Genomic DNA, 25,650 nt, shown 5'->3' on the forward strand with positions numbered 1-25,650 from the left:
ATCTCAAAAACCATGATCCGCAGTGCGCATCGAAGCGTGACTCTGATAAAGAAAAACTCCGTCAAGATAATTGAGGAAACTAATTCATATACATATGATGAAACACTACTATGAAGTAATCAAGTAATAAAAATAATTTCGTTACGAGAAAACTTTAAATTACCGAGGGGCAAATTCGACTACTTTTTAGAATTTTATTTTTTGAAATTTACTATACGTAAATGACAAGATTCGTAAATTAAAAAACAATCTTAAATGTAGGTACTCTTAATGATACGAAAAATACCATGACAGACCATCTTCAGTATTTTGCTATTGGAGAGAAAAATGAAGGTAGGTTATTGAAACAATTTATTTAGGTTTTAGAAATACAGTCGATGTTTCGAGAATGTTGATTGATTTAAAGTTCTCTACCTTCTGCTAACGAGAAATCACATGGAAAGATACTAGACACACATGACATGCAACTTTTTTTTTTCACATTAAATTGACAATTCTTACACTACGATATTTGATGCATTTCAGAATACACAACTGGGTACGGGAGCGGTCGAATGTGCAAATATTATTAAAAACAAAACAAAATTGCTCTGCCAGCGATGTGATGGAAATTTCGATGTGCCTTTCAGTAAAAGCACCAGGCTTCCCGTACTTGCTTTTGTGATTTTACTGTAGCTTGCTACAGCTTTCTGTTAGTTGCTGTAAGAAAATAATTTGGTGCAGAAAGTACGGGAACATGCTTTTGCTTTTTATTGTTTTGTGATAACTACACACTTAGAAATTACTATTTTACACGAGACGTAATTCAGCTTTGATGTAAATCATGGAACGTAAACAAATATGTCATGTAAAATTAAGTGTTCTGATTCTGAAACATATACCACTCGACGAAAAGTACGTTTGATTGAATTGATTTTCTCGTCCTTTTCAACTGATTCTTATGTCAAAAGGGTCGCTTGCATGTGGTGGTCTCAGGGCAATGAAATTTACATGAATTTTTCTTAGTGTGTACCCCATATTCTATTAAGCACATCTCGTACTTAGTCTTTTTCAATCTAGCGTAAAAATTATTCGCAGAGTTTTCTTGGAATACTCCCCAGAAATGCTTTGGAACTGTCCTCAGAATTCAATATCCTTGAGGTTCTTGGCGGATTATTTTAGAACTCTCCTAAGAGCAATTACAATTATCAATTATCCACGGCCCATACAAATTTTAAAAATTTTGCATGGACAATTGTCTACGCAAGGGGAGGGGGGGGGGTCAAGAATCCCAAAAAACTGTCTACGTAGTTTATGAACAGCCCCTAAAATAATCTCAGTGTGCACGCCACGATACAGACTGTTCGAATGATGGTTTTAATAATATGTGATTAATTTAATTGTTTTATATGAATAATATAATATGAGTGATTGATTTTAATGCACTTTGTTAACATTATAGAAAAACAATTTGAGAATAAATTTTGAAAATAATTACTGAAAGGAACACCTAATTTTAAGTAATTTTTACCCAGCTATCACTCTCTATGAAAATGCTAGATTTTATTAAAATTCGATATACTGCAACTAATTAAATGTTATCTTGTCGCCAATTGTCTTGTTTTCAAGAAGGGTACGAAAGACTTAATTTTTAGGTTATTTGATATTCCGTTTACGTATACAATATTTCCAAAGTAACCACCGATCGTTCTAAACGGTACATTGGACAATGTTTTACCTATGAAATAAATGAAAGTAAATTACAATGGGTGTTGGCATCGATTAACTCGATTTGTTTACATTTGTTACATAGGAACATATGCAAAAATACTCGAGAATTTTTCATATCTTGATTTAAATATTTAATCATATCTTCAGACCGTTTTTCACAGAGATGGCGCTGTTCCGTTGGTGGGAAGTAATAATTACTACCAGTACCAAGAGGGCCAAATCCAAGAGGGAAAATTTTCCCTCACGAGCTCAATCTCTCAATGTGCCATGTATATTGATGCCACACGATATGTGATTTCCCTTGCACAGACTACAAAATATAGTACCTAGGTCTGAAAAAATGTTGGAACCCTTAATTAAACAATTAGATTTCCCATCCTAGGGTGGAGCTTGGCAAGCATTTTTGTCGTCGAATATGTAAGAAAGGAAGGACTTTGGATGTAAATCTAGCCGAATACATAAAGGTACCATACATGTTTTAACCGCACTGCCATCTGTTGACAATTAACGGAACTAAGTGTATGGGAAATTTCCGATCGATGTCACCATCAAGAACGGCAATGACATCTAAAGAAAAATTAACGCAGAAGCATGGTAACATGATTAATTGAAGCTCTGTGATTGTACCATCTTGGCCGCTACTGTATTGATGCATTTGTCCATGCATGTGGAGTAGCATGAAACTACATGGCTACGCATCGTTATTCACCGGTTCCAAAGAGGGGGAAATGAATCTATGATGAACATAAGATGCCTGGGGAAAATATGCTTCGTCCAACATCAACATAAATAAAACTCTACAATTGTTTCTGGCATTAGTTGTATCCAACAATCAAAACAGCATGCAATCACTCTTCGACTGTCGCTAGATCTAAATCAATGAAACTAATCTATATATAGCACTTCAAAGCCGTACTATGTCGGGTAGTCTGCCATGCCTCTACGGGAAAAAGGTGCGAGTTACCTTAACGGCTCGAAAATACATAAACATGAAAACTTCTCTGTTAAAGGAAACTCCGTCAAGATTGAAAACCAATTAATAATATAAAAGTAATCAAGTAATAAGTTCGTTACGAGAAAACTTTAAATTACCGAGGGGCAAATTTCGACTACTTTTTTGTATTTTTGTTTTCGATAGATTACTTGTAGGGGAATTTACGTGTTCTCGTCAATCTAAGCAGCGAGCACACTTCCATTAGCAATTTCTCAGCGTCACGCACAGATACGGCGTACATATTTGTTTGTTAACATTTATCTGCTGCTTGCTATTCTATCCATTCCAATCGACAGAACTGTCCAAAACGGTTTGAAAACGTTTTCACAACGCTCCAAACTTCTCAGGTCATTGTGACTATTGTCGGTAGCCTCGTTTTCTACGGCAATCTTTCTATTTGACATGCGTGTTAACCAGTTATCGGAACCTCGCAATCAGCAGTATTTTGTCGTGCGATGTTTCATTTGAAGAAAAACCTGGCAACAAACGTTTAAATTCGTTCAGCGAAGTGTTATGGCGAGAAAATACAGCGAAATTATTGTTTAAATTTTGGTGGCCGAAAAGAGGCAATGGGTGCCGAGCCATCATTAACCCTAGTTTGTTTGTATTTTTCGTTAATTATTAAACCAATTCGACAGTCGATCATCGCAGTTGAGCCATTATGCATACTCACTGTCGAATTCAATGTTGCTCCTCAAATCGCAATCTATTTCAAATCAGTTTTATCATCATCATCGGATAACATAAAATTTTGAAGCAAACACGGCTAACATCAAATAAATAACAAGTTCAGGGGAAACATGTCAGAAGGGTATAACTCGGAACGCAAACAATGACTTTGAACGTCGATTTCTCTTGAATGACCACACACCCACGGAATCTGACTACACCAGCTCGTAGAACAAACATTTCTCTGTCAGATGATTTATAGTTAGTTTGGGTTGGTGTGTTGTCATTCGTAAGCAACCGACGATCCAAGTAATTGTTTACGTTTCGAGTTAGACCCTTCTGACATGTTTCCCCTGAGTTGACGATTTTGTGTAATTACCAACTTCCATCAACAATTCTCGAGTAACATTTGAAATGGGCCTATTTCCAAAACGTAAACAAATCGGGGTTTGATACCATTCTTTAGCACCGCTTGATAGCTACTAATCGTTTAGGAAAGTTCCGCATAATGTATGTATGTATGTATGTAAGTAGCCACCATCCTAGCTTGGGTCTTGCTCTGCATGCGGCTCCACTCAACAGCAATATCAAATTCCGTCATCATTCTGAATTCAACATACTGCTGTATGAAGGGCCAAAAAGGGTTGGACGGGCCCGTAAGCAGAGGCACTTACGCGAAACCCGCGGGAATAAGAGAATCTCCTTCCAACAATATGATCCAACAAAACGAATAACGAAATTCGCAATACTTGTTAAGTTTTCCACGGGATGGTTTGTTTTAGAAGAGTGCGTCAAATTCATTGCAACTGTTGAAGTGAAATGTAATTATCTAAAATAACAGTACACATTCCCTTCTAGACTCCGGTTGGCACTCCACTCCATTGTCCAGCTACAACTTCAATGATTCCCTGATGCCACCCCCCCCCCCCTCCCAGCATATTTAATATAAGGAATAAATTTATAATTAATCTGATATATTTAATGGAAATTTAATATATAGGGATATGAAAAAATATGTAAAATAAATAAATAATACAAAATACAAATAACCTTGATTTCAATGTATTGTAAATAGTTTTTACTAATGTTTTATTATTATAATACTAAAGTAATGAATCAATAGATCGCAAAATCGAGGTTATTTGTATGTGGGACATTATATTTACTAAGGATACTATTTAAAATTTAAACAATGATTATATTTACTTAAAACCGTGAAAAGGTAAAATAATTAAATAACTTGACATGTTTTTGTGAAACTCGTAAGCAGAGACACTTACGCGACATACGCAGGAAAATTATAGTATCCTTCCAATGATACGATCCAATAATCGAATAACACAATTCTTATTACTTATTAAGCATCCCACCGGATGGTTTCTTAAGAAGGGCTCCAGCTCGAATGATATCCTAATGCTCCCTCCTATCTCCGTATTAGTTTAATGTAAATAGTAGTATTTAATATGAAAATAAAATATGCATTGTTTTATCCAATAATATCAAACAAATGTATGTATCTACATATTGCAGTTATGCTAATTCTGAAATTAAAAAAAATTCATTCCGCTGTCATTGATTATCAAATTTTTATTTATTGGAATCCGATAACTAGAAAACTGAATCCCTCCTACAGCTGCCCTGGATGATCTAAAATGTTTAACCATGAATTAAGCTAATATCACATAATTTGAAAGTGTAGAAAAGTTCCGGCTTAATCGAGAAAAATTATTAAAAATAACTCGATTTTCGAAACAGCAGATCAACGAAATTTTTCGATTCATTAAGAGGCCAACCATTCTTTTATTTCATTTCATTTCATTGATAAGCCTAGTAACGTAGAAGGGCCGATGATTGAAAATGTTCAAACCAAAGCTAGGCCCTACCATAGAGGTAACTCTAAGTTCAGAAGGTCCCGAAGAAACGAACTCAACTTTTTGGCTCAGCTCTGGTACTATCTTCGGTCCCAAGCTAATCGATGCACCCCTCGAAACATAGGAAAATCCACGAACCCCTCATTTTATCTTTAAAACTTTCATAGCGAATCAAAATAAACATAGTGTAGTACTGGTAGTACTGGAATTTATACTAGAATGGAGTACGTTAGTCGATTTGCTTGGAACCAATAGGCTAGTCAAGTAGTGAGCCAATTTAAAATCGTTAGTTTCGAATTGATTGTTGGCCCTACTGCTTGAAGCAGAGCCGATGATTTGTTTTGAATTTATTTGACGTTGCGAAAAGGCTTAGCAAAGGGCGTACCATTTCAGATGACAAGCACAACGGCTTAACAATAAGAGCCTATCCATTGAAAGATTCACAAAAAGGCTTATTAATTTATGAAATTAAATTGTTATCGATTTTCATATATTTTTGAAAGCTTTTCGCATATTTTGGATGTTGTATATTGAGATAAGTAAATATTGTTATTGTGAACAATATAAATGCCTATAATACTTCAGTTTTCTTAAATATGAATTGAATAGTGGCGGAAAATTTTTAAATTCTTTTTCTGGTTTGTTTACGTTTTGGACATAGGCCCATTTCAAATGTTACTCTAGTATTCTGCTATTACTCATTGCCCTTTGAAACAGGTTTTTTGGACTTATTTTCCGATGTTCAAATCAAACCATGATCTAAGCAACTGGTGTCAAATTTTCACGCAAATAAAAATAAAGTAGGGTAGAGAAGTACTTCGGCCTAATCGCTCATTTTGGGCCTATCCAGCAGAAAATTTCAAATAAATCCGTGATTTCAGAGTTAACAAGCCAATTATACGTTTGGAACGATACATTAGTTAATAAGCTTCCGAACGAAGTCAATGAGAACGCGTGATGTGAAGGTTTGCACCCATTATTCCCAAAAACAAAAGAAGCGCTCCGACCAATTCAATTTTTACCTTCATCCGATAAGCCGAAGTGAATTCTTTGGCGTTTCAATGGCGTTGCAATGCGTTAGGCCGAGTTTAGAATCCGTAGGCCGAGTTTGGCGTCAAGAAGCAGTGTTAGACTTTTGACAATAGCTCAACGATTGGTTTTTTTTTTCTTTATCAAATCTTACGGTACGTACGGAAAGGTAAATAAATTTGAGAGCCATCACTAATAATAATATTCCGTTTGGTGCTAAACTGCGCTAGATTAAGAAAGACTAAGTGCGGGTTGTGCTTAATAGGCCGGAAATGGGGTGGTTAACTCTATGACACACAGAAACTTTCAAACTGCACCACATCATAAGAAAATTGGAAAAATCTACCCGCATAAAAAGGGATCTCTGCTGCTGCACGGAGGGGTTGCCAAAATAGGGTAATTACTGTATCATTGAATTCAATTATGTTGTCGAATTAATTTATTATTTTGAGAAATATGATTATTCGAAATAAGCAAAAGTAAACTGGCTTGAAGATAAGGAACAACCCTGCTGAAGACAGCATAATGATTCAAGTTAGCATTATTGTTTTCCGTGCTGAGTACCAATGCTACCGACGTGCCAGGAAGGCAGCTCCCACACCTGGACCCTACCTATCGACCCATCAACTCATGAACCGGGGACCAACGGCTTTACTTCCCATCCGAAGGAAGGCGTGATCAGAGATGTTATGCCTCATAACATCCCGGCGGCGCCGACTGGGATTGAACCCAGGCCTTCTGGGGTGAGAGGTAATCACGCTTACCACTACACCACCGGCGCCGTTAAGTTAGCATTATGGAAATATTAATTAATTATGTGCAATCTGCTCGCATATTGCTACAAAATACAGACAGCTTATGCAACGTATCAACTAGATTACGACTAAAATACAAATTCATATTTTCCACAGGCCAACATCCAGGCTCGTGTCTTTTGGTGCGATAACCTACCTCTGAATGTTTCATCTCTTTTTGGCGAAGTAATGAAATTGGGTTGTTAGCGGAATGCTTAAATAAAACAGCAATAAAGATTGTCTTTCATTTAATTCCACTTAATTAATTTTGGTATCCATGGAATTAGATGTGCTCTTTTTGACGATGCAATATTGTTGTATGATTATAATAATGACAATTTGCAATTTGGTTGATGTTCAAACTGGCGAATTTGGTATTTTATTTCCAAAATGGTGTATTCAATAAATTGGGTGTTTGATGATATAAAGGGCGTACAATAGAGGACCGAAATCTGGACACCTCATGAGAAAAGTAGGTATTCTGTATGAAGTGTACGGATTTTGGTACGGCAATCGAATTATTTTGAATACTTACAGATATGAAAAACAACTTATATTTTAAGTTTTAGAATAATTATTCTATAAAAACCGCTTTTCTTGGTAAAGATGTTCGAACCATTCTAATAACCCTTCCCGATCAATTTGGAGCAGCAACTGTGTGAAAATGAGAGTTAGTCAAGATGTTGCTTTAATTATTTTTTTTTAATATTGTGCTCGAGCAGACTAGTGAAATTGTCATCCTATTTTTGTCATGCTGCGTTAGTCGGTTTGTGCTCCGGTCAATTTTTGTTTCTATTGTTTGATGCTCCACCCCCGCACCAGGAAGAAGAGTTCTATTGTTATGTTTTTTTTCTTGATGCTGGTGTTCTACTTTCTGGTCAATAACCGCGTTTGAAAATAGCGAAAAACGTCGTCTGATATCAGAAAAATTCCACAAATATAGGTGATACAAGTTCTAGATTATTCAACAAGTGATGAAGGCGTTCATCTGTTACCTCATAGGCAGTAATTTTTGATTAATCACTATCACTTAAAGCTGAAAGTGATACTACTACCAACGATCGAGAACTGTCCTGATCCTTGAACCTTGCGGGAGAGGGAGTCTAAAGTCTCTCAAAATTTTCTTGAGGTACGCCTTTTTACGAAAAACGTGGCTTACAGATTACGGCACGCAAAAAAAAACCGTTCCGGTATTCGTGAACAACAAATCACGAAAGCATTAACTGCTAGTTCGTTTGAATTCATGACTCAGTTCTCGTAAACGTGATCGAATAAATAACTTTCCGTGAAATAAATTCCAAATCCATGAACTTAAGTCACGCCATCGATTTCATAACGCTACAGAAAACACAAAATCAAATCATGATTTCGTGATCCATGAACCCATAAGTGTGATTTTCGTTCCTGAAATCGTGAGCGGGAGTCACATGGAATGCTGCAGCAGTCATTTTCAGTTGTTGTTGATTTTATCCTTATAGAGTGCTCGGATCCGTCGAGAATAGTGTCTCGATTATTAGTGAGTGAGCTGAGCCGTATCATCAGCATGGTGGTCCGGCACAATGACAGTGGCTGGTACATGTCATCATACTGGCCGTCCTCGAAGAAAAGAATCCCCGAACGCATCTTTCTCCCGCCGCTCCGATGGAAGTCGAAGGTGGTGTTGATATTTTGAGCTGAAAACTCGGCTGAAAGTGTGTTCATTCCATCTGCTCGACAGATACCTGCTGCCAGTTTGGGATGCGGGTAAAACCTTGCGTTGTTTTCATTCCACTTCCTCACTCCATTTAAAATATTGGTAATTATAATGAAGTTTACATTTTACAGTCCATGAAACATGTTCCCATTTTCGAGAACAAGGTTCACGGTATCAATCACAACACATGAACATAAATCACGTTTGACAGAACTAGATCATGATTTTCCGAACATAGTTCACGATTCAATGACTTTTGTTGCCTTTGCAGGCGTTACGTTTATTTTGTGGATTTTGTTCACGATTTTATGATTTTTATTCATGGTGTACTTTCGTAAATGAAAAATTTACTTGATCCGAAAATCGTGACTGGAGGTTGACGAATTTCGGAACGGATTTTTGCCCGTGAGTACAATTAAATGTATGGGATTGTACAGTATTTACAGCATCAGGGGAGTTCCAAGAATAATTCCATGGAAATCGAATTTCAGAGAAGAATTCCAAAGAAATTTTAGGAGAATTTCTCGAAATTCCTCGGAGCACGTCTGAGCAGATCAAAGAGAATTCAGAGAAGCTTGGGTCATTCGTGATTTGTCCGGGGTGAGATTAGAGCTACGCCGGGGTCGTCCCCAGGTTCCAGTCTTTATTAAGTGATAATATTAATTAACTTTGAAATTATTTTCATAACACATTGACATCAAGACTTATTATCGAAAACGATAAGTCATTCTAAACTTGCAGGTTTGCAAGCTGTTAAAATAACAATAACAAACTTTACACTGTTTCAATGCAATGCACGTGAAATTTCTTAACGTCGATCAAAAAAAAAATCCTCTTCTCAGCGTTTTTTTTTTAATTTTTAACAAGCCAACCCAGTTAGCGAACAAGTACTGAATTCTTTTGAGAAATATAAAGAATTCGTAATGAACAGAGTGAATTACGAGTGCTTTTTCTAACTATATGTTTATGATGCATTTGTTTTTTATTTATTTATTTATTTTTGTGATTTAAAGCTAGTATTGTAATAGCTGTCTTCAATATTGGGGTGTTTTTATCTAAAACAATATCTTTGACGCAGCGAAGGTGGGGTAAGGGTTCAACCCCCTGCATCCCCCCCTCATGCCTTAAGGCAAATATAAAATTGTCTTTTTATACAAAATGTGAGTCGACTTTCACACTTTTTTATATGAACATAAATATAATCAGTTTGAGCAATGTTTGCTAATGACTACTTTGCACTCAATCCTTTATCAACATATATGCTTGTTCATGATCCCCTCATGAAAATTTTCTGAATTAGTCTCAAAATACTAATCGGGAATATTTTCGAATACTGATTTTATTTGTATTTACTTTATTTTAGCAAGAACACCGCTGGATGATTTAAGCCTACGGGAAAGCAGGTTGAAAATTGGTTTATATTGTTTTACGATATTGTTCTATATTGTTGATAGTTAGCTATATTAAGATCTTTTATGAACTCCTTTATAATCACCATAAAGTATTCAATAAATTAAAACATTTTGTTTAAATAATTGATTTACCCGGAATTTCTTCTTGAAATCAACCCAGAAGATTCGTCCTACTTCTGCGAAAGTAGTTATTTATAGCTTGTTTCAGAAGATTTATCCAACTACTCCAGGAAGTGTCATTCAACTTCCCCAGAATTTGATTTCCAACTTTCCCCGGTTTCTCCTAACTGCCTTCAGGACTTTTTAATTACTACCTCCGGATGTTACTTCTGATTTCCGTTGAAAGATTTTGCAGGCAGTTTTTTTTTATCTTCCTCCGAAAGATTCTTCCTTTCGTAATTCCATGGAAGCATGGTCAAGTTTTACTATGAGGTTTGTTACGGCTTCCCGTGAAAGTTTCTTCTGACTTCCACGGAGTTTCTCTCAACTTTCTCTGAAAATTTATTACGACTTGTCCTTCGACTTTTCCAGAATGTCGACAAAGTTGCTCAGTATCTTCTAAAAGTTTTATTAAACTTTCATTAGCATCCATGATTTTTCCATTAGCATCCACTGGAAAATTCTCAAAATTTAATGATAGTTCTACACAGAGTTTATTTCTCGGGGCTGGTTTCCTGGGCGGTTTAGGCTACACACTAAGATTATTTTACCGAAATCTGTGAAATTTTACCGAAATCTTAACAGCTGAACGTTCGGTAAACATTTCGGTTATTTTTCATCGAGTATCTGTGAAAAATCACAGAAAATCTGAGAAAAACCACCGAACTGGTTACCGACCGTTCATCTGTTGAGATTTCGGTAAAAATTCACAAATTTCGGTAAAATAACCTTAGTGTGTATCTTCAGTGAAAATGTATGACTTTCATTTAGCTGTTGCCCGGTAAATCGAACAAGTTTCCCTAGAATTGCGAAACTTGTTTTTGGCGAAATTAGTAGAAATTTATAAAAAAAAAAATATTCATGTAATATTTACAATCCAGACAGAAACCCTGCCTGCGCCACTGAACCACTGCTACCATTAATTAAATCTATCATGGTGTCCTAGCATTTTATAAATTTAAACACTGTTAGATCGTTACGAATATGAGACCATCCCAAGTAACATTGCAAACTTTATAGAGGTTTTATAGCATTCTACAAGTCTAAAACATGGTCTACAGAACCCTAAAAAAATCAAGATTGTTACTTGGGATGTCACCCATATTCTCATTTCCCGTTTTTGTATCAAAATGCGGCTCGAACGGGAACAAGAATAGAGTTGTATAAACTCTGACCAGGGATCCCTGACACACGCCAGTCATCGGTAGCACTTCTCTCGAATACTTTTGACTTTACTCAGTTTTTCCTCCTTGTAAAACCGGACCGTAGATACCCATTGTGCATATTGGGCTGAAGATTAAATTGAACTAAAGGTCAAGTTGGACTAAATGTTAAATTGGAATAAAGGTTAAATTTCGGAACAATATCATTGCAACTCGAATGGTATATAATATTTACATGGGAACAGTCTTGTACTTTATTTCTATGCAACTAAAGTTGCATATATTTCTTATTACTACACGCTGTAGACTCGGTCACGTCAACATTTAATGTCAAAGAAATAAAAAGGCATTCGTTTAAGGCACTTTAAAAAACTTATTTTTCTATCTATCTCGTAACACTTTCAAAGGATGCGAAGCAAAATAGAGCAGCTAATTAAAAATAGATCTTAAAAAAGACTGACATGATTTGAGTTCGTACGGAACTGACATGAATAATTATTTCCATTTGACTAGAAAACCGCTTAAGAGAACCGTAGGTGTCAGACGCCCTACATTACAATACAGTAGTAGTATTATTCCAGTACTGTTTGATCATATCGGCTGCCTTTTCGCCGATCATAATTGCTACGGCATTCGTATGGGACGCTGGTATCACAGGCGTTACTGAACAATCCGCCACCCGAAGACCTCGGATGCCATAGACTAGTAGCTCCGGACTCACGACTGCGCTCTGATCACTGGGCGGACCCATTTTGCACGTTCCGGACTAAAACATTTTAAAATATTAGGCAATTTCGAAACACATTCATGATTTCTCGTACAAACCTGATGTTGTAGACTTGTTCCGATTCTTCGGATACAGCACTCCCAGTATTCGTCGCTTTGAAAACGATGATTTTCACATCCATAGAACGGTGTTTGATGAAGCCTAGCACCGAATCTAGCGAATTTGGATGATTCTGCTACTTGGACAGCCAGTTTTACACCCTCTCGCAGCACTTTTAGGTCATCGTAGTTTTGAAAGAAATTTCCCTGCATACTGGGCCAATGAAAAGGATTCCGACTCTTAAGCATGATTCGCCCCCTACTTTTGGGTTTCAGCAGAACGGGTGATATAGCGAAAGCATGCTCACCCTTGATTGAAGCATAAGTATTCTGATAGAATTCCGCTGTCAATCCAAACGCTGCACGAAGTGAACCGGAATCATCGTTATTGAAAGCACCTGTTCCTAGCACCAGCTCTATATCCGGAACGTCCGGAGCTACAGATAAAGAAAATAGCTAAGTTTAATATTACACTGAGATAAATTGACCATTTCTTACGTAATAACGAAATGTTCGTTTTGATGAATGCCACTCCTTCGGCACCGCCAGGTAGCGTGAATGGCCCTTTTCCGTTGACCAAATAGTCTAACACAATCGGTGGAGCTTGCACGTCTCTTTCGCGAATTGTAACTGGCTGATTAACGGTGAATACCAATCCTGGTAAAGTCACGTGGTCTTGCAGATTGAAACCGACATTAAGATCCTTGACCACAGGAACTCCTACCTCCTGGAGGTGTTTCTTGGGTCCAACTCCCGACAGCATTAGAAGCTGCGGTGAAGCTATGGCTCCCGCCGAAAGGATGACTTCTTTCCCAGCTTTTACCGCAAATCTTCTCTTATTCTTTATGAACTCGACTCCGTAAGCAGATTTTGTGATTGGATCAATCAGAATTCGCATCACCCTCGATTTTATGGATATGTGTAAGTTCGGCCTGTAAGCCGCGGGTCTGAGAAAGGCCTTAGCCGTACTACACCGCCTTCCATTACGCATAGTAGCTTGCGCTTTCGAGAATCCCATCAAATTTTCTCCATTGGGATCAGTCTCCATGTAGCCCAACTGTTTGCCCGCTTCAATGAACGATCGCAACATTGGTGTTTCAAATGACGAGTGTTCAATATCCAGGTAACCGTCCCCAGAGTGATAGGGAGATCGTTTAAGTTTGTTTATTTTCATACGTTCTGACTTTTTGAAGTACTTCAGCACGTCCCGGTAGCCCCAACCCGTGTTTCCTGCTCGTTCCCAATCGTCGTAGTCACGCTTGTGACCACGGGTATAGATGAGGAAATTGATCAAACTGGTTCCGCCCAAACCGCGACCTTTGGGCCAACCGCAAACACCATTTTGCAATCCGAGACAGGCTCCCGGCATCGGATCGGCCTTGTAGCCCCAGTTGTAACCTAAAACGAGATGAAATACAAGCGGGTGGTTAGATTCATCAATGGTGGGAAAAAAGGAGATCAGGATTTAGTTGCAACAAGGTGTTCGATAATGTTTATGCGTTACGAACACGGAATAAAAAATCTGAATATTTTTTCGAAGAGCATTAAACATCCATGCGTATAAATATGCAAATCCTTACACGCAACAAGTAAATTAAAAGAAATTATCGATAAAAATTATATACTTTTTGAAAATATTTTCTAATGTTCTACGAAACCCACGCGCTTTTTCAGTAGTCTTAATGCACAAAAGTATACCTTAAGCATCCATCTTGGAGATCAATAAGAAAGATTTGGAGTTACGATTATGTTAAATTATTGACAGATGAAAGTGTGAAGCGCAAAGGGGTTGACAAAGTCAGGTGATTACTGTATCTAGAAAATTTCACGAAATGAATCATAAATTTATACGATCTTTTATGTAAACTTGTATGATATATGACGGTCCATTTATGGGCAGAACTGTTTAATACGGCGACTAATTAATCGCTACTTATTGCAAATGTCGTTATAAATGCCGGCAAAAAAGATATAACTATAAACTAATGGTATTGAAAACAGAACCTTTAATTAGACTATTGAATTTGAAATTGAAATTGAAAATCATAATGTGGGGTGAGGAGGATCCCTCTCATAAAACATGAAATTGCATTTATACAAGACATTAACTATTTAAACTAGGGATTCCTGAATAAAAAATTTGACGCAAAAACTTATTTGCAAAGTAAATTTTCAGTAAAAATAACGACAGTGCGGGGAAGTTGACTACGATACCATTTAACCAACTCTTCTCAACAATCACAGTGAGTAATTATTCTTCTAGTACCACGGGCGGCTTAACTTTGGGTGGCTGGCAGATCGGGAATCTTTGAAATGACAGTCTTCGCACCTTAATGACGGTTCAATATTGGATTTTAATAAAATGAACATGAACATTGCATTGTATTAAAAATAGCTTGATCAGCTTTGCCATATAATTGAATATGGCATACAGATATATAACAATACATACTTGTAATTTAGAAACAGAATATATGGAATTTACATGGGGATACTTTTCCCAACGATTGCCCATTTTTAGCACTAGTAAATTCTACATTAATATGAAGCACACACCATCAGTAGTAAAACAAATCGAATGAAACAAAACAAACCAAACAGTTATGCCTATACCTATACACTACAGCCCAGGTAGGTACCTCAATAGCAGCACATCGTTTTCATGTGCATAACGATATTCCTCAACCGGTCGGTGTGCAGAGGTGAGATCACTTTCATGAAATGAACGCTACATTCGATTCATCCACGTCACACAAACGAACACAGTGCCATGACTGCCATGCGCGTCGTCCATAATAGTTGGTGGGGAAAAGGAATTCATCTTACAAATACTGAACCGAGCTTTATATGTGTATTCATTGGCAACGCCGAACAAGTTTTTATAAATAAATTCGCAAAGGCACTACAAATGTTGCAAACACCAGACCTGCTGTCAGTATAGGTTTAAATCGATCGTTGGATTTTATATTGGATAGCTCTGTCTTGTTGCGAATATGCTTGCAACGAAAATATATCCACCTATTTACCTGTAATGCTGGTCAGTCCAGCGGTCAGAGGCACATCGGTCAGCATGTTTTCGTCTTTGCCCGCTTCCAGTAGCAGCACGTTCCAACCTTTGATTTCCGACAGTCGGTTGGCTATAACCGATCCGGCTGAACCGGCGCCAATCACGATGAAATCATACTCCTTCAGGAAGTGATTGGTGTCAGGGATACGTTTTACAGTGTCATTACGCAGGAAGAAACTGGTCTCGTCGAATAGCAGCTCGAAAAAGTTTCCATTAACGGGGACCTGACCGGAAAGTACTCCATGCATGATGGGTAGCAGTAGTAGCGTTAGAAGAAGCATCTGAAATGAAAGCAATGAATGAGGAAATATAGTTTACAGGTATAGGATTTAGTTCTAATTTTGGGTCTACTGAGCACAACCCACACTTAAGCTCTCTTTTCCGAGCGGATTTTAACACAAAATGGAATGTTTCTACTATAGATGACTTCCAAATTTAATTACCGTAAGAATTTATGAAGAGTGGCAAATTGTTGGAATATTGTTAAAAATGTATCACTGATTCTTGATTCCAAACTCGGCCAACGTATTCTAATTTCGTTCTAATGCACAGTGGGACGAAATAAAAAAAAGGGACATAGTTATTTGCGTTGAAACTATTGAGTGTAGCATTGTGATGTCTTCTAGAATGCTTCGTCATTTTGTAAGTACTTTATTTGACTAGTGAAAAATTGGAGTTTACACTTAGATAATAAAATCTATTTTATGTTTCATTAAAATTAATAACCTACTATGGAAACATTGAAGATGAAGTTATTTTGAGGAACTTTGTTGAAGACGAAAAGTTTCTACCTCTGAAGTGGATGAAGTTATAGGGTGAAAATGGAGTAAAGGGTGTCCACGATGAAATTGCCACACTATGAAATTGCTCTAACTTTTTAACCGTTGGGTAGAATTTAATGAAAATTTGGGTGGATTTAGTTCATAGTGCATTATTTACATCCTGCAAGTTTTAAAGTCCTGTGATCAAAACTCGCGGAAATGGAGTCGAAAGAACAGCTCGTGCGTGATAAAATCTTGCGCATTCATCACGAGAACAAGGATCTCTCGCATCGTTCCATCGCTAAAACGTTGGGAATCGCGAATTCCACGGTGTCGCGAGTGATTAAGCGGTTCGAGGAACGGTTGACCACCGATCGGAAGCCCAAAAGAGAAGGAAAAAGTATTCCGTACAACACCAAAAATCACAACCGCGTAGTTGGGGCCTTCAACCGAAATCCGAACGCCTCCGTTAGGGATGTGGCTAAGAAGCTGCACCTAAGCCGAAGTTTTGTCCAGAAGGCCAAAACTAAGGCTGGGCTTCGAACATTCAAGGTACAAAAGGCCCCTAATCGCGACGAGAAGCAGAACAAGTCCGCCAAAACCCGTGCCAAGAAGTTGTACCTCAACATGCTGACGAAAGTTGAAAGCTGCATCATGGACGACGAAACATATGTGAAGGCCGACTTCAAACAGATCCCCGGCAACCTGTTTTTCACGGCCAAGGATAAGTTCAGCGTTCTGGAGCATGTCCGCACTCAGAAGATGTCCAAATTTACGAAGAAATTCCTTGTTTGGCAAGCCATCTGCACGTGCGGGAAGCGGAGTGCACCTTTCGTGACCCAGGACACGATGAACGGACAGGTGTACATAAAAGAGTGCCTCCAGAAGCGGCTACTTCCTCTCCTGAAGGCCCACAACGTCCCAACAATCTTCTGGCCGGATTTGGCCTCATGCCACTACTCCAAGGACGTGCTGAAGTGGTATGCGGACAATAAGGTCAATTTCGTGCCGGAAATGTTCAACCCTCCCAACACTCCGGAGCTCCGCCCCATCGAGAAGTACTGGGCGATAATGAAGCAGCACCTTCTTAAACGACCTAAGGTAGTGAAGACAGTCGAGGAACTTAAGAAAGTATGAGTTTACATGCAAAAAACGGTTGATTCACAGGTTGTGCAGAATCTTATGGCCGGAGTTAAGGCCAAGGTGCGGGCATTTGCGTATGGACTGTAAATAAAATACGAGTAAAATGGTAAAATGAAGTTTAATAGTTATTTCTCAATCCCTGAAAATTTGATGGCAATCGGATGAAAACTCGAATTTTGCGAATCAATTTTGTGTGTGGCAATTTCATCGTGGACACCCTTTACAAACGGTAGTACCCACTAAAATGGCGTTTTTACCATAACTTTATCCTTTTTGTTGATGTTTTATAAAGCTGTATGTGCTTTGAAAATACACATTTTGACAGAAGGAAGCAAATCGTTAGCTATTTGTTTTAAGGATTGAGATCCGTTTTTATAATTTGTATCACTATGTGATCGCGCACGGATAGGACCCAATTTGTACGTTGTGTGATAGTAGAAAATAATGATTTACACGATAGATTTACTGACCGTCCTGCCATGGCGGAGGTAAAAGTACTACAGACGTTTATTTACTGTAACATAATAAGCTATAACAATGATACGGGGACAAGTGGTGACATCTATGGGTAGGCACAGTACCTATTTTATGTTAAGGGTAGAGGCAGTAGTAGTCGCCTGCACGAACACTATGTTTAAAGGGATGGATCCTGCAGGTTAGCAAGTACCAGCAGCTAATCTTAACGTCATTTAGGTCAGCAACACAAAAGTGGATACGTCGATTTGAATATTTATGCTTGAATTGATAATTATCGCCATCCGCATGATCGAAGAGGGCACAACCATACTAATGCAAACGGGTACTGAGTAATGACATTATCCAGAAGGCCTGTATTACTTACAATGAAAATTAATTTCCCTCCATTAGCAACAGATATACAATCTGTTCCTTGAAATCTTATCTCCAACATCACAACATGAGCATGACAAGACATGAAAGACAAGAAGAACAACAGTTTACCAATAGGGTGTAATATTAGACAGTTGACGAATAGGGTGTAATATAAGGACAATTGACTGGAAATACGTTCAATTTACGAAAAATGTGTTTTATGTACGAAAACCGTTTTAACGAATCTAGAATAACAGAAGTAACGAAATACTATTTTCAGTTAGTAGCTTTTGCTTTACTGTATCGTACTAAACATATAATTGACTCGTTTACGCTGAAATCATGGATATATTTGATATTTCCTGATCGGCCAAAATAAGGCGATTAGGCCGAAGTAGTCCTCTACTATACATCGATTGAAATTCTAATAGCGGTAAGCTCCATCGAGGATACTACGTCAATCTTGAATTATCCTTGATTTTGCTAAGCATCAAGTCGTATTAACCTCAATTACCTCGGATTTCACTTTAATATGCCGATTTCGGATAAAAATACGCAGCCAAACAAAAATCTTCTATTATCTCTCTCACACTCATATATGCATGAGCAACAAAATCAGTGCAAACATTTCAAATGGGCGACATTGCTATTCAGAATTTCGAAGGTTTTAATATGGTCCTCTGGATGTTTTTCCTAGACTTCAGGATGATTAGAACTGTCCAACAATTCAAATCACGTCTCCCAAATATTCTGTCATGAGACCCGGTTGCTCAGAAATTATTCCATAGGCCATCAAGATTCCAAAGATCTTAATAATAATCGCTGTATATCTTTCCAATACTTCAGGAGCCAACATTGAAAGCTTAATAAGAACTGATTATGGTAGAAATATGCTTCTTTGGGTAAAATATAGCTTATTAGCCTTTATTCAGCTCAAATTGTTGGTTGAGCAGGCATTATACGGAAAATCTAGAACTGTTCAGAAATTCAAACCATGTCGCTAAAATATTATTTCATGATACCAGGCTGCTCAGCAATTATTCAAAAGACCTTCAGGATTTCAAAGATCTAAATGAAGCTCTCTGTAGATTTTTCCAAGACTGCACAATGACAAAATATTATCCTGAAGATCTAGAACTGTTCATGAATTCAAATCATGCCTATTGGATATTCTTTCACCTTCAAGATACCAAAGATCTTATGAAAGCCTTCTGAATATTTTTTTCAATACTTCAAACTTATCAGGCATTATCCCTGCCCTTTGGTTCAGTGAGGGTTCGGGCGCGTTTTGCCAGGTTGGTCGAGACAGATTTCATGCGTGAGTAAGTGATGAAATTTGCTATGTGCAATTCACTTTAAAAGGTGCGTTTCATATTTCATCACATGTAGTTCCAAAGAGCCTGAACGAAATGTGGCGCTTGCGAAGATCACTTGAAGAAAAGATATGACGGACCATTGATACTAATGGTATAAAACACAAGTAAATTCTTCCAGAAATAAGTTACGATAACATATTGAAAAATGTGTTAATTGTCAGTGACCAAATGTAATGTTGCATTGAAATACTTAAAATCGTGTTAAATTTAAATGTTCCTTCATTTCACATTCGTTAAACCATTCTGAACGGCCATCCCGTGGTGGTTATGTCACATCATTGCTAATAATGTATACATGTATATCTTTTCCGGTACCATGGAGTCAACAAACTAAAAGTATAAGGAGAGCTGCGAAATTAAGCACGTGCGATACGAACATGGAATGATGCTCGTGTTACGGTTTTATAAGACGCAACTAAGAACTCAAGATCATCACACTAAAAATGTGGACGTCAATATATCCTGGATCACATCAGAAATGACATGGGAGACTTTCAGGAACTAGCAGTGATGCAAAGAAGGACAACGACAAATAGACACGAAAATTGGACAGAAGAGCGAAATTTGATGAGATCGTTTTAAATTATTGTTCATATTTATACAAACATTGCTTATACTAAATAGGGGAAATGGCTCCAAAGCTGGCGTATGGATCTAAGATTTGGTCCATCGCTAAACATCTGCTATTTATCAATTTTATCTAGTTTTACGCGTCATTGGGACGGTACTAATGGATATTTTTGGTCACTTTTGAAAATTTAGTAAATTGCTGAATTTATGAATGGGTCGTAATTAGGGGCATTTAGGCCGACATTACATCCATTTCCCCTACGCGCCAAAATATTAAAAAAAAATTAATCTGGCAGTGTGAATGCATTACATGTATCCAATTGATATGTCGATGTGTTCATGCGGGGTTTATTGTATTTGAAGGCGACCTCAGAATGTACGTGTATGAACAAGCATTCTTGAAATGGGTCGTTGGATGTACAGTAGAGCGATCACCTTCCATCGCCAGGGCTAAAATGTTTGCATCGATGTATAAAAATAGGTGCAAACAATTTTCTTCCATAAAAGCACTGCTGGCCAATGGGAAATGGATTGTAGACACTCACACACACACACACACACACACACACACACACACACACACACACACACTAGAAAAAAACACATTCATCATGGTAATAATGGTAATAACTTCCCTTTCGCCTACGTCACGTTCGGCATAGAAATTTTTTTACGATGCACGGAACATTGGAACTGTCCGCTCACAGATTTTTATAAAATTTTAGGAAACCTTATCGAAACTTTGACTAATTAAAAGAAGTTTACGGAACTTTCAAGAAGGAAACGGAACTTAAGAGAAGTGCACATCCGGAAAGTATTGGATCTTCATGGATTCATAGAGAACCTTCTGGACTTTTTGGAACTCCCGAGAAGGTTTCCGAGCCTCGAACCGCACGTAACTTCTGAGACGTATACGGAATTTCCGACATAATCCAGGAATTCCAGGTCAAATTCTGACGACTACTGATGAGCTTTGATGAGTAGCTCGTTTTGCAGCAACATTTTTTTAACTAGTTCGTTTATTTTGAAGGCTCAATCGCGTTAGCTTTACGGAACCGATAGTTCATTGTTCTTTGTTTGTAACAAAATTCACTTAATTCTATGTCTAGTAGGAGTTGGGCCGAATACTCGCGGCTTACCCGAGGTTAGAGAGATACATTGTCGAAGGATAGGATCAGGGGAAGAGATAGAGGTCAGGTTTCGTTGTCTCATCAGAGCGTTGTCACCAGTATGAACGGTAGTGCGGTTCTAGTTTCGTCTGGAGTTCGACCGGCTATGGTGACCAGTGGGTGACGATGAGACTCAAACAAAAAAAAATGAGACAAACAAAAACTAATAAAGAGAGACAAAAGACAAAGGAATTAAATTCTTATACTAGACATTTGAAGAAACACGTATCTGATAGGAACATAGGGTTGTCTTCCTTGGGCCTCAAGGGTATTCAAAAGTCGCTCTCTGGCGGCGTAATTATCCGTACATTGCCAAACTGCGTGATCGATGTCATCGTAAACCTCGTCCACGAGGTTTATTCTATTGAGATGAGCATCTAGCGAGTAGTGGTTGGACATAAGTCGAATGAAGTCACGACTTAAGCCTTTAAACCACGCTCTCGAAGAAACATTAGGAATAATTAAATGTAACCACCGTCCAAGATTTCCATTGTCCCAATCTGTGCAAGTTCTGTAGCAACATGGCACTGGCTTTTATTTTCTATGTCGAAAGTGATATAAGTGTAAGGAAATTATGGGTATTATTCTGTTCGTTTTCTCCGATCCACGTAAGGGATAAAATTGCTACATTTGCAAGGGTTTGTGCACTGAAATCTAGCACTTCATCCTCCTTGGATACCACCGTCTTCTCGTCTTGGTCTTGTGGGCCCTTTTCAATTGTTGCTCCAGAAATAATCTTAAAAAATAACGTGTTGGAGGTTATGTGGCTTTCAGTCTTTTGATGCTCAAAAACGGGGTTTTAAGTTTTCATCTGACGTTTCGGTCACATGTATTGTGCCTTTTGCAAATAATTAACTAAATTCCGTTTTAGTGTTAAGTGCCCACAGCATAGGCACAATTGTCACGAAGTTCGGTATCGTATGTTGACCACTCCTGTTTTGCGGGAAATTCAAAATGAACCAGCTAGCAGGACTTGGGTGCAGTTTCTCGTTTTGGCGCCACTTTAACTATAAATTGTGCACCCCGTTTTTGAGTGTGCATTTTTAGCGTTCTGAAGAAGCCCTACCTTAACCACCTTGAAAATTTACTCAAAACCTATTACAGGATTTTATTAGAATATTTTCAAATTTTTCTTTTGGAATCATTTCTCTTCATAGAGGATATTTCAGATTTCTTCTTAAACAAGTTTGAGATTTTCGCTGGGAGTTCCTAAAAATATATTTATAACAGTCTAGAAATTATTTGCAAATCAATCCAAAAAAGCATGAAATTTATCCTTAGCTTTTCTTAAAAGCTTCCTTCAATAGTTCTATTTAAAATTCGGTTGAATTCTTATTATAATTCTCAAGTAATTTACTTCAGAGTAGACATGAAATTTTGATCAGAACTATTTTGGAGATCTCCTCTCAATTCTTCTAAAAATTTTCTTAGAAATTTCCTTAAAAATCTATTCTCTAGACATTCGTTTCGTGATGTGCTTGGACTTCCCTTAAAATTATTAAAAATTCAATTCCCTTGGTATTTTTCACGGATCCTGGGAGTTCCAATCGAGTTGGAATTTTCCTCAGATCTACTTAAAAATTATATTCCGAATCCAAACTCACACAAGCAACTTGGAGTGAAAGCCTGAAATCTTTAAGCGTTTAAGTTTTACCTTTAATTTTCTCTGAAATACATTGGTGTTATCCCTGACATTCATTCTAATATCTAAAATCTTCTCAAAATTCCTTCGAAACAAAAATTATAGTCTGGTCCGAAAAATTTATGATTTTTCAAAGGCCTAAAATCTTATTTGATTGCTGAAAAATAGATTACATTTTTTTTTCTCGATTTGTCATCGAAATTCATGGGTTTTCCCCGGTGACTTTGTATTCTCGGATTTTTCTAGATTTCTCGGTTCACCCTGCTCATATCATATCACAGGAAATTGCACACCCTTTCATACATCAACCTTTGGAACCAGGACGCACTGAAAATAGCATTTTGGAAGCCCCTAGTCTCTCTAACACGGTCCTGCCCCACCTTCTGCTGCCTTTGATCATCGAAGCTGCCCCAATGCTGTTATCAGAAGTGAAATTAGGATGCCCAAAAGTTCCCTCTCATGCGAGGTGTACACAGATTCTCAACGTGTTGCTAGTACTAACCAGGACGTCGCTATTTACTATCAGAACGTAGGCGGGATGAACTCGAACGTTGAAGACTATCGTATATCCGTATCTGACCGATGCTATAATATTATTGCTCTCACAGAGACTTGGCTCGACTCCCGCACGATCTCCAATCAAGTGTTTGGATCTGAATACGAGGTTTTCCGTTGTGATCGTAACCCCCGCAACAGCCGAAAATCAACGGAAGGTGGTGTCCTCTTGGCTGTCGGTTCTGAATTGAAAGCCAGAGCAATTGAAAATGATCTGTGGAACAGCGTAGAGCAGGTCTGGGCAGCTGTGAACCTAGCGGATCGCACGTTGTTTGTATGTGTGGTCTACATACCTCCAAACCGAGCTCGAGATATAGATTTCATCGACGCCCACTGTCGTTCAATTCAAGCTGTCTTAGAAAGCGCAACTGCTATTGACGAGGTTATTGTCTTGGGAGACTACAATTTAGCTGGTATCTCGTGGCAACCATCCCATAGCGGTTTTCTGTATCCGGATCCAGAACGATCAGTGTTCCATTGTGGAGCCACTATGCTTCTTGATAGCTACAGTACGTCTACGTTATCGCAAATCAATCATGTAGTCAACGAGAACAACCGCAGCTTGGACCTTTGTTTCGTCAGTTCTTCAGGATGTCGCTCCATTCATCTCCTTTGCACCCGCTCCACTAGTGAAACCAACACCACATCACCTTCCTTTGATTGTGACTGTGGAGAGCAAGTTACTTCACGATTTCGACGAAACGCCCGTTGCTGTTTCCTACGATTTTCGAAAAGCAGATTACCGCAGCATCTCAGACTTGCTCTCCAGCTTGGACTGGGAAAACATCCTCGATCATCACGATGTTGAGGTAGCCGCAAGAACGTTTTCACACATTTTGGCGTATACTATCGACAGACATGTCCCGAAGATAAGTCACCAGAAAACAGCTCATCATCCATGGCAGACTAAGGAGCTCCGTAGACTGAAATCTACTAAAAGAGCTGCACTACGCAAATACACCAAGTACCGTACGTTCCAATTAAAATGCTATTATGTTCGACTAAACCATCAATTCAAACGGATCAGTCGCCAAAGCTATTCGCGATATCAGCAGGGAATTCAGCGCAGGATGAGATCACATCCGAAATCCTTTTGGAACTATGTAAACGAGCAGCGAAAGGAATCCGGTCTTTCATCGTCCATGGTGTTCAATGGCGAAGTGGGATCCACAAATCAGGAGATTTGCCGACTCTTCTCTCTCAAACTTGCCGATGTTTTCACTGACGAGAGCCTATCTGACGAATATGTTAACCTCGCAGCAAGCAACGTTCCAATGCACGGCGATACATTAAATGGCATCGACATCAACGATATGACTATTTTAAGAGCTGCTTCCAAGCTGAAATCTTCTTGCAACCCTGGACCCGATGGAATCCCGTCCGTTTTTCTCAAGAAGAATATCGATAGTCTATTGACTCCGCTCTGTCACGTGTTCCAATTATCGCTTCGCTGTGGTATTTTTCCTTCTTGCTGGAAGTTTGCTCACATGTTTCCTGTTCACAAAAAAAGGAAACAAACGAGATGTCAACAACTATCGTGGAATTACCTCACTGAGCACCGTATCGAAGCTTTTTGAACTAGTCATAATGGAACCGCTACTTTCTCACTGCAAGCATGTTTTAAGTGATGATCAGCATGGCTTCATGTCAGGTCGTTCCACCACCACCAATCTGCTATGCCTCACATCTTATGTAACTGATAGCATGGTTGACCGAGCTCAAACGGATGTGATTTATACCGATCTGTCAGCAGCGTTCGATAAGCTAAACCATGCTATTGATATTGCTAAACTAGACAGACTTGGGATCAATGGTAACCTATTACAATGGTTTCGATCGTATGTAACCGGTCGCCAACTGATGGTTGCCATAGGCGATTACCGATCTGATACTTATCCTGCTACATCGGGGATACCCCAGGGTACCCTAGCAGCACACTTGTCACTGAAAAGTCGTGGTAACTTGTTTGCAACTTATTCCAATCACAATCAAGTTGCAGCAACCTATTTTGATGGAAGTGTGTTGCTTGGGTAGCCACCTTGGACCTTTGATCTTCCTGCTCTACTTCAACGATGTGAATTATGTGCTTGACGGACCTCGACTCTCGTATGCTGACGATCTAAAAATCTACCTTCGGATTCGTTCCATTGCCGACTGTCACTTTCTTCAACGCCAGCTTCATGCTTTTGCTGACTGGTGCACCTTGAACCGAATGGA

General features: G+C 38.4%; 1 protein-coding gene across 1 annotated transcript; it reads right to left on the minus strand.

Moving 5' to 3' along the window:
• Positions 1-11,759: 11,759 nt before the first annotated feature.
• Positions 11,760-15,667, minus strand: LOC135697997 (glucose dehydrogenase [FAD, quinone]-like). The gene is made up of 4 exons (XM_065217862.1): positions 15,346-15,667; positions 12,818-13,717; positions 12,320-12,756; positions 11,760-12,260 (listed from the first exon to the last, which is right to left on the minus strand). Exons 1-4 carry the CDS (start codon positions 15,665-15,667, stop codon positions 12,048-12,050), a joined length of 1,872 nt encoding a protein of 623 aa, XP_065073934.1. The 3' UTR covers positions 11,760-12,047.
• Between the last annotated feature and the right edge of the window lie 9,983 nt (positions 15,668-25,650).

The sequence above is a fragment of the Ochlerotatus camptorhynchus genome, unplaced genomic scaffold (assembly GCF_037179485.1).
Source record: "Ochlerotatus camptorhynchus isolate MF236.1 unplaced genomic scaffold, CSIRO-AGI_Acam_v1.1 ptg000081l, whole genome shotgun sequence".
Lineage (NCBI taxonomy): Eukaryota > Metazoa > Arthropoda > Insecta > Diptera > Culicidae > Ochlerotatus > Ochlerotatus camptorhynchus.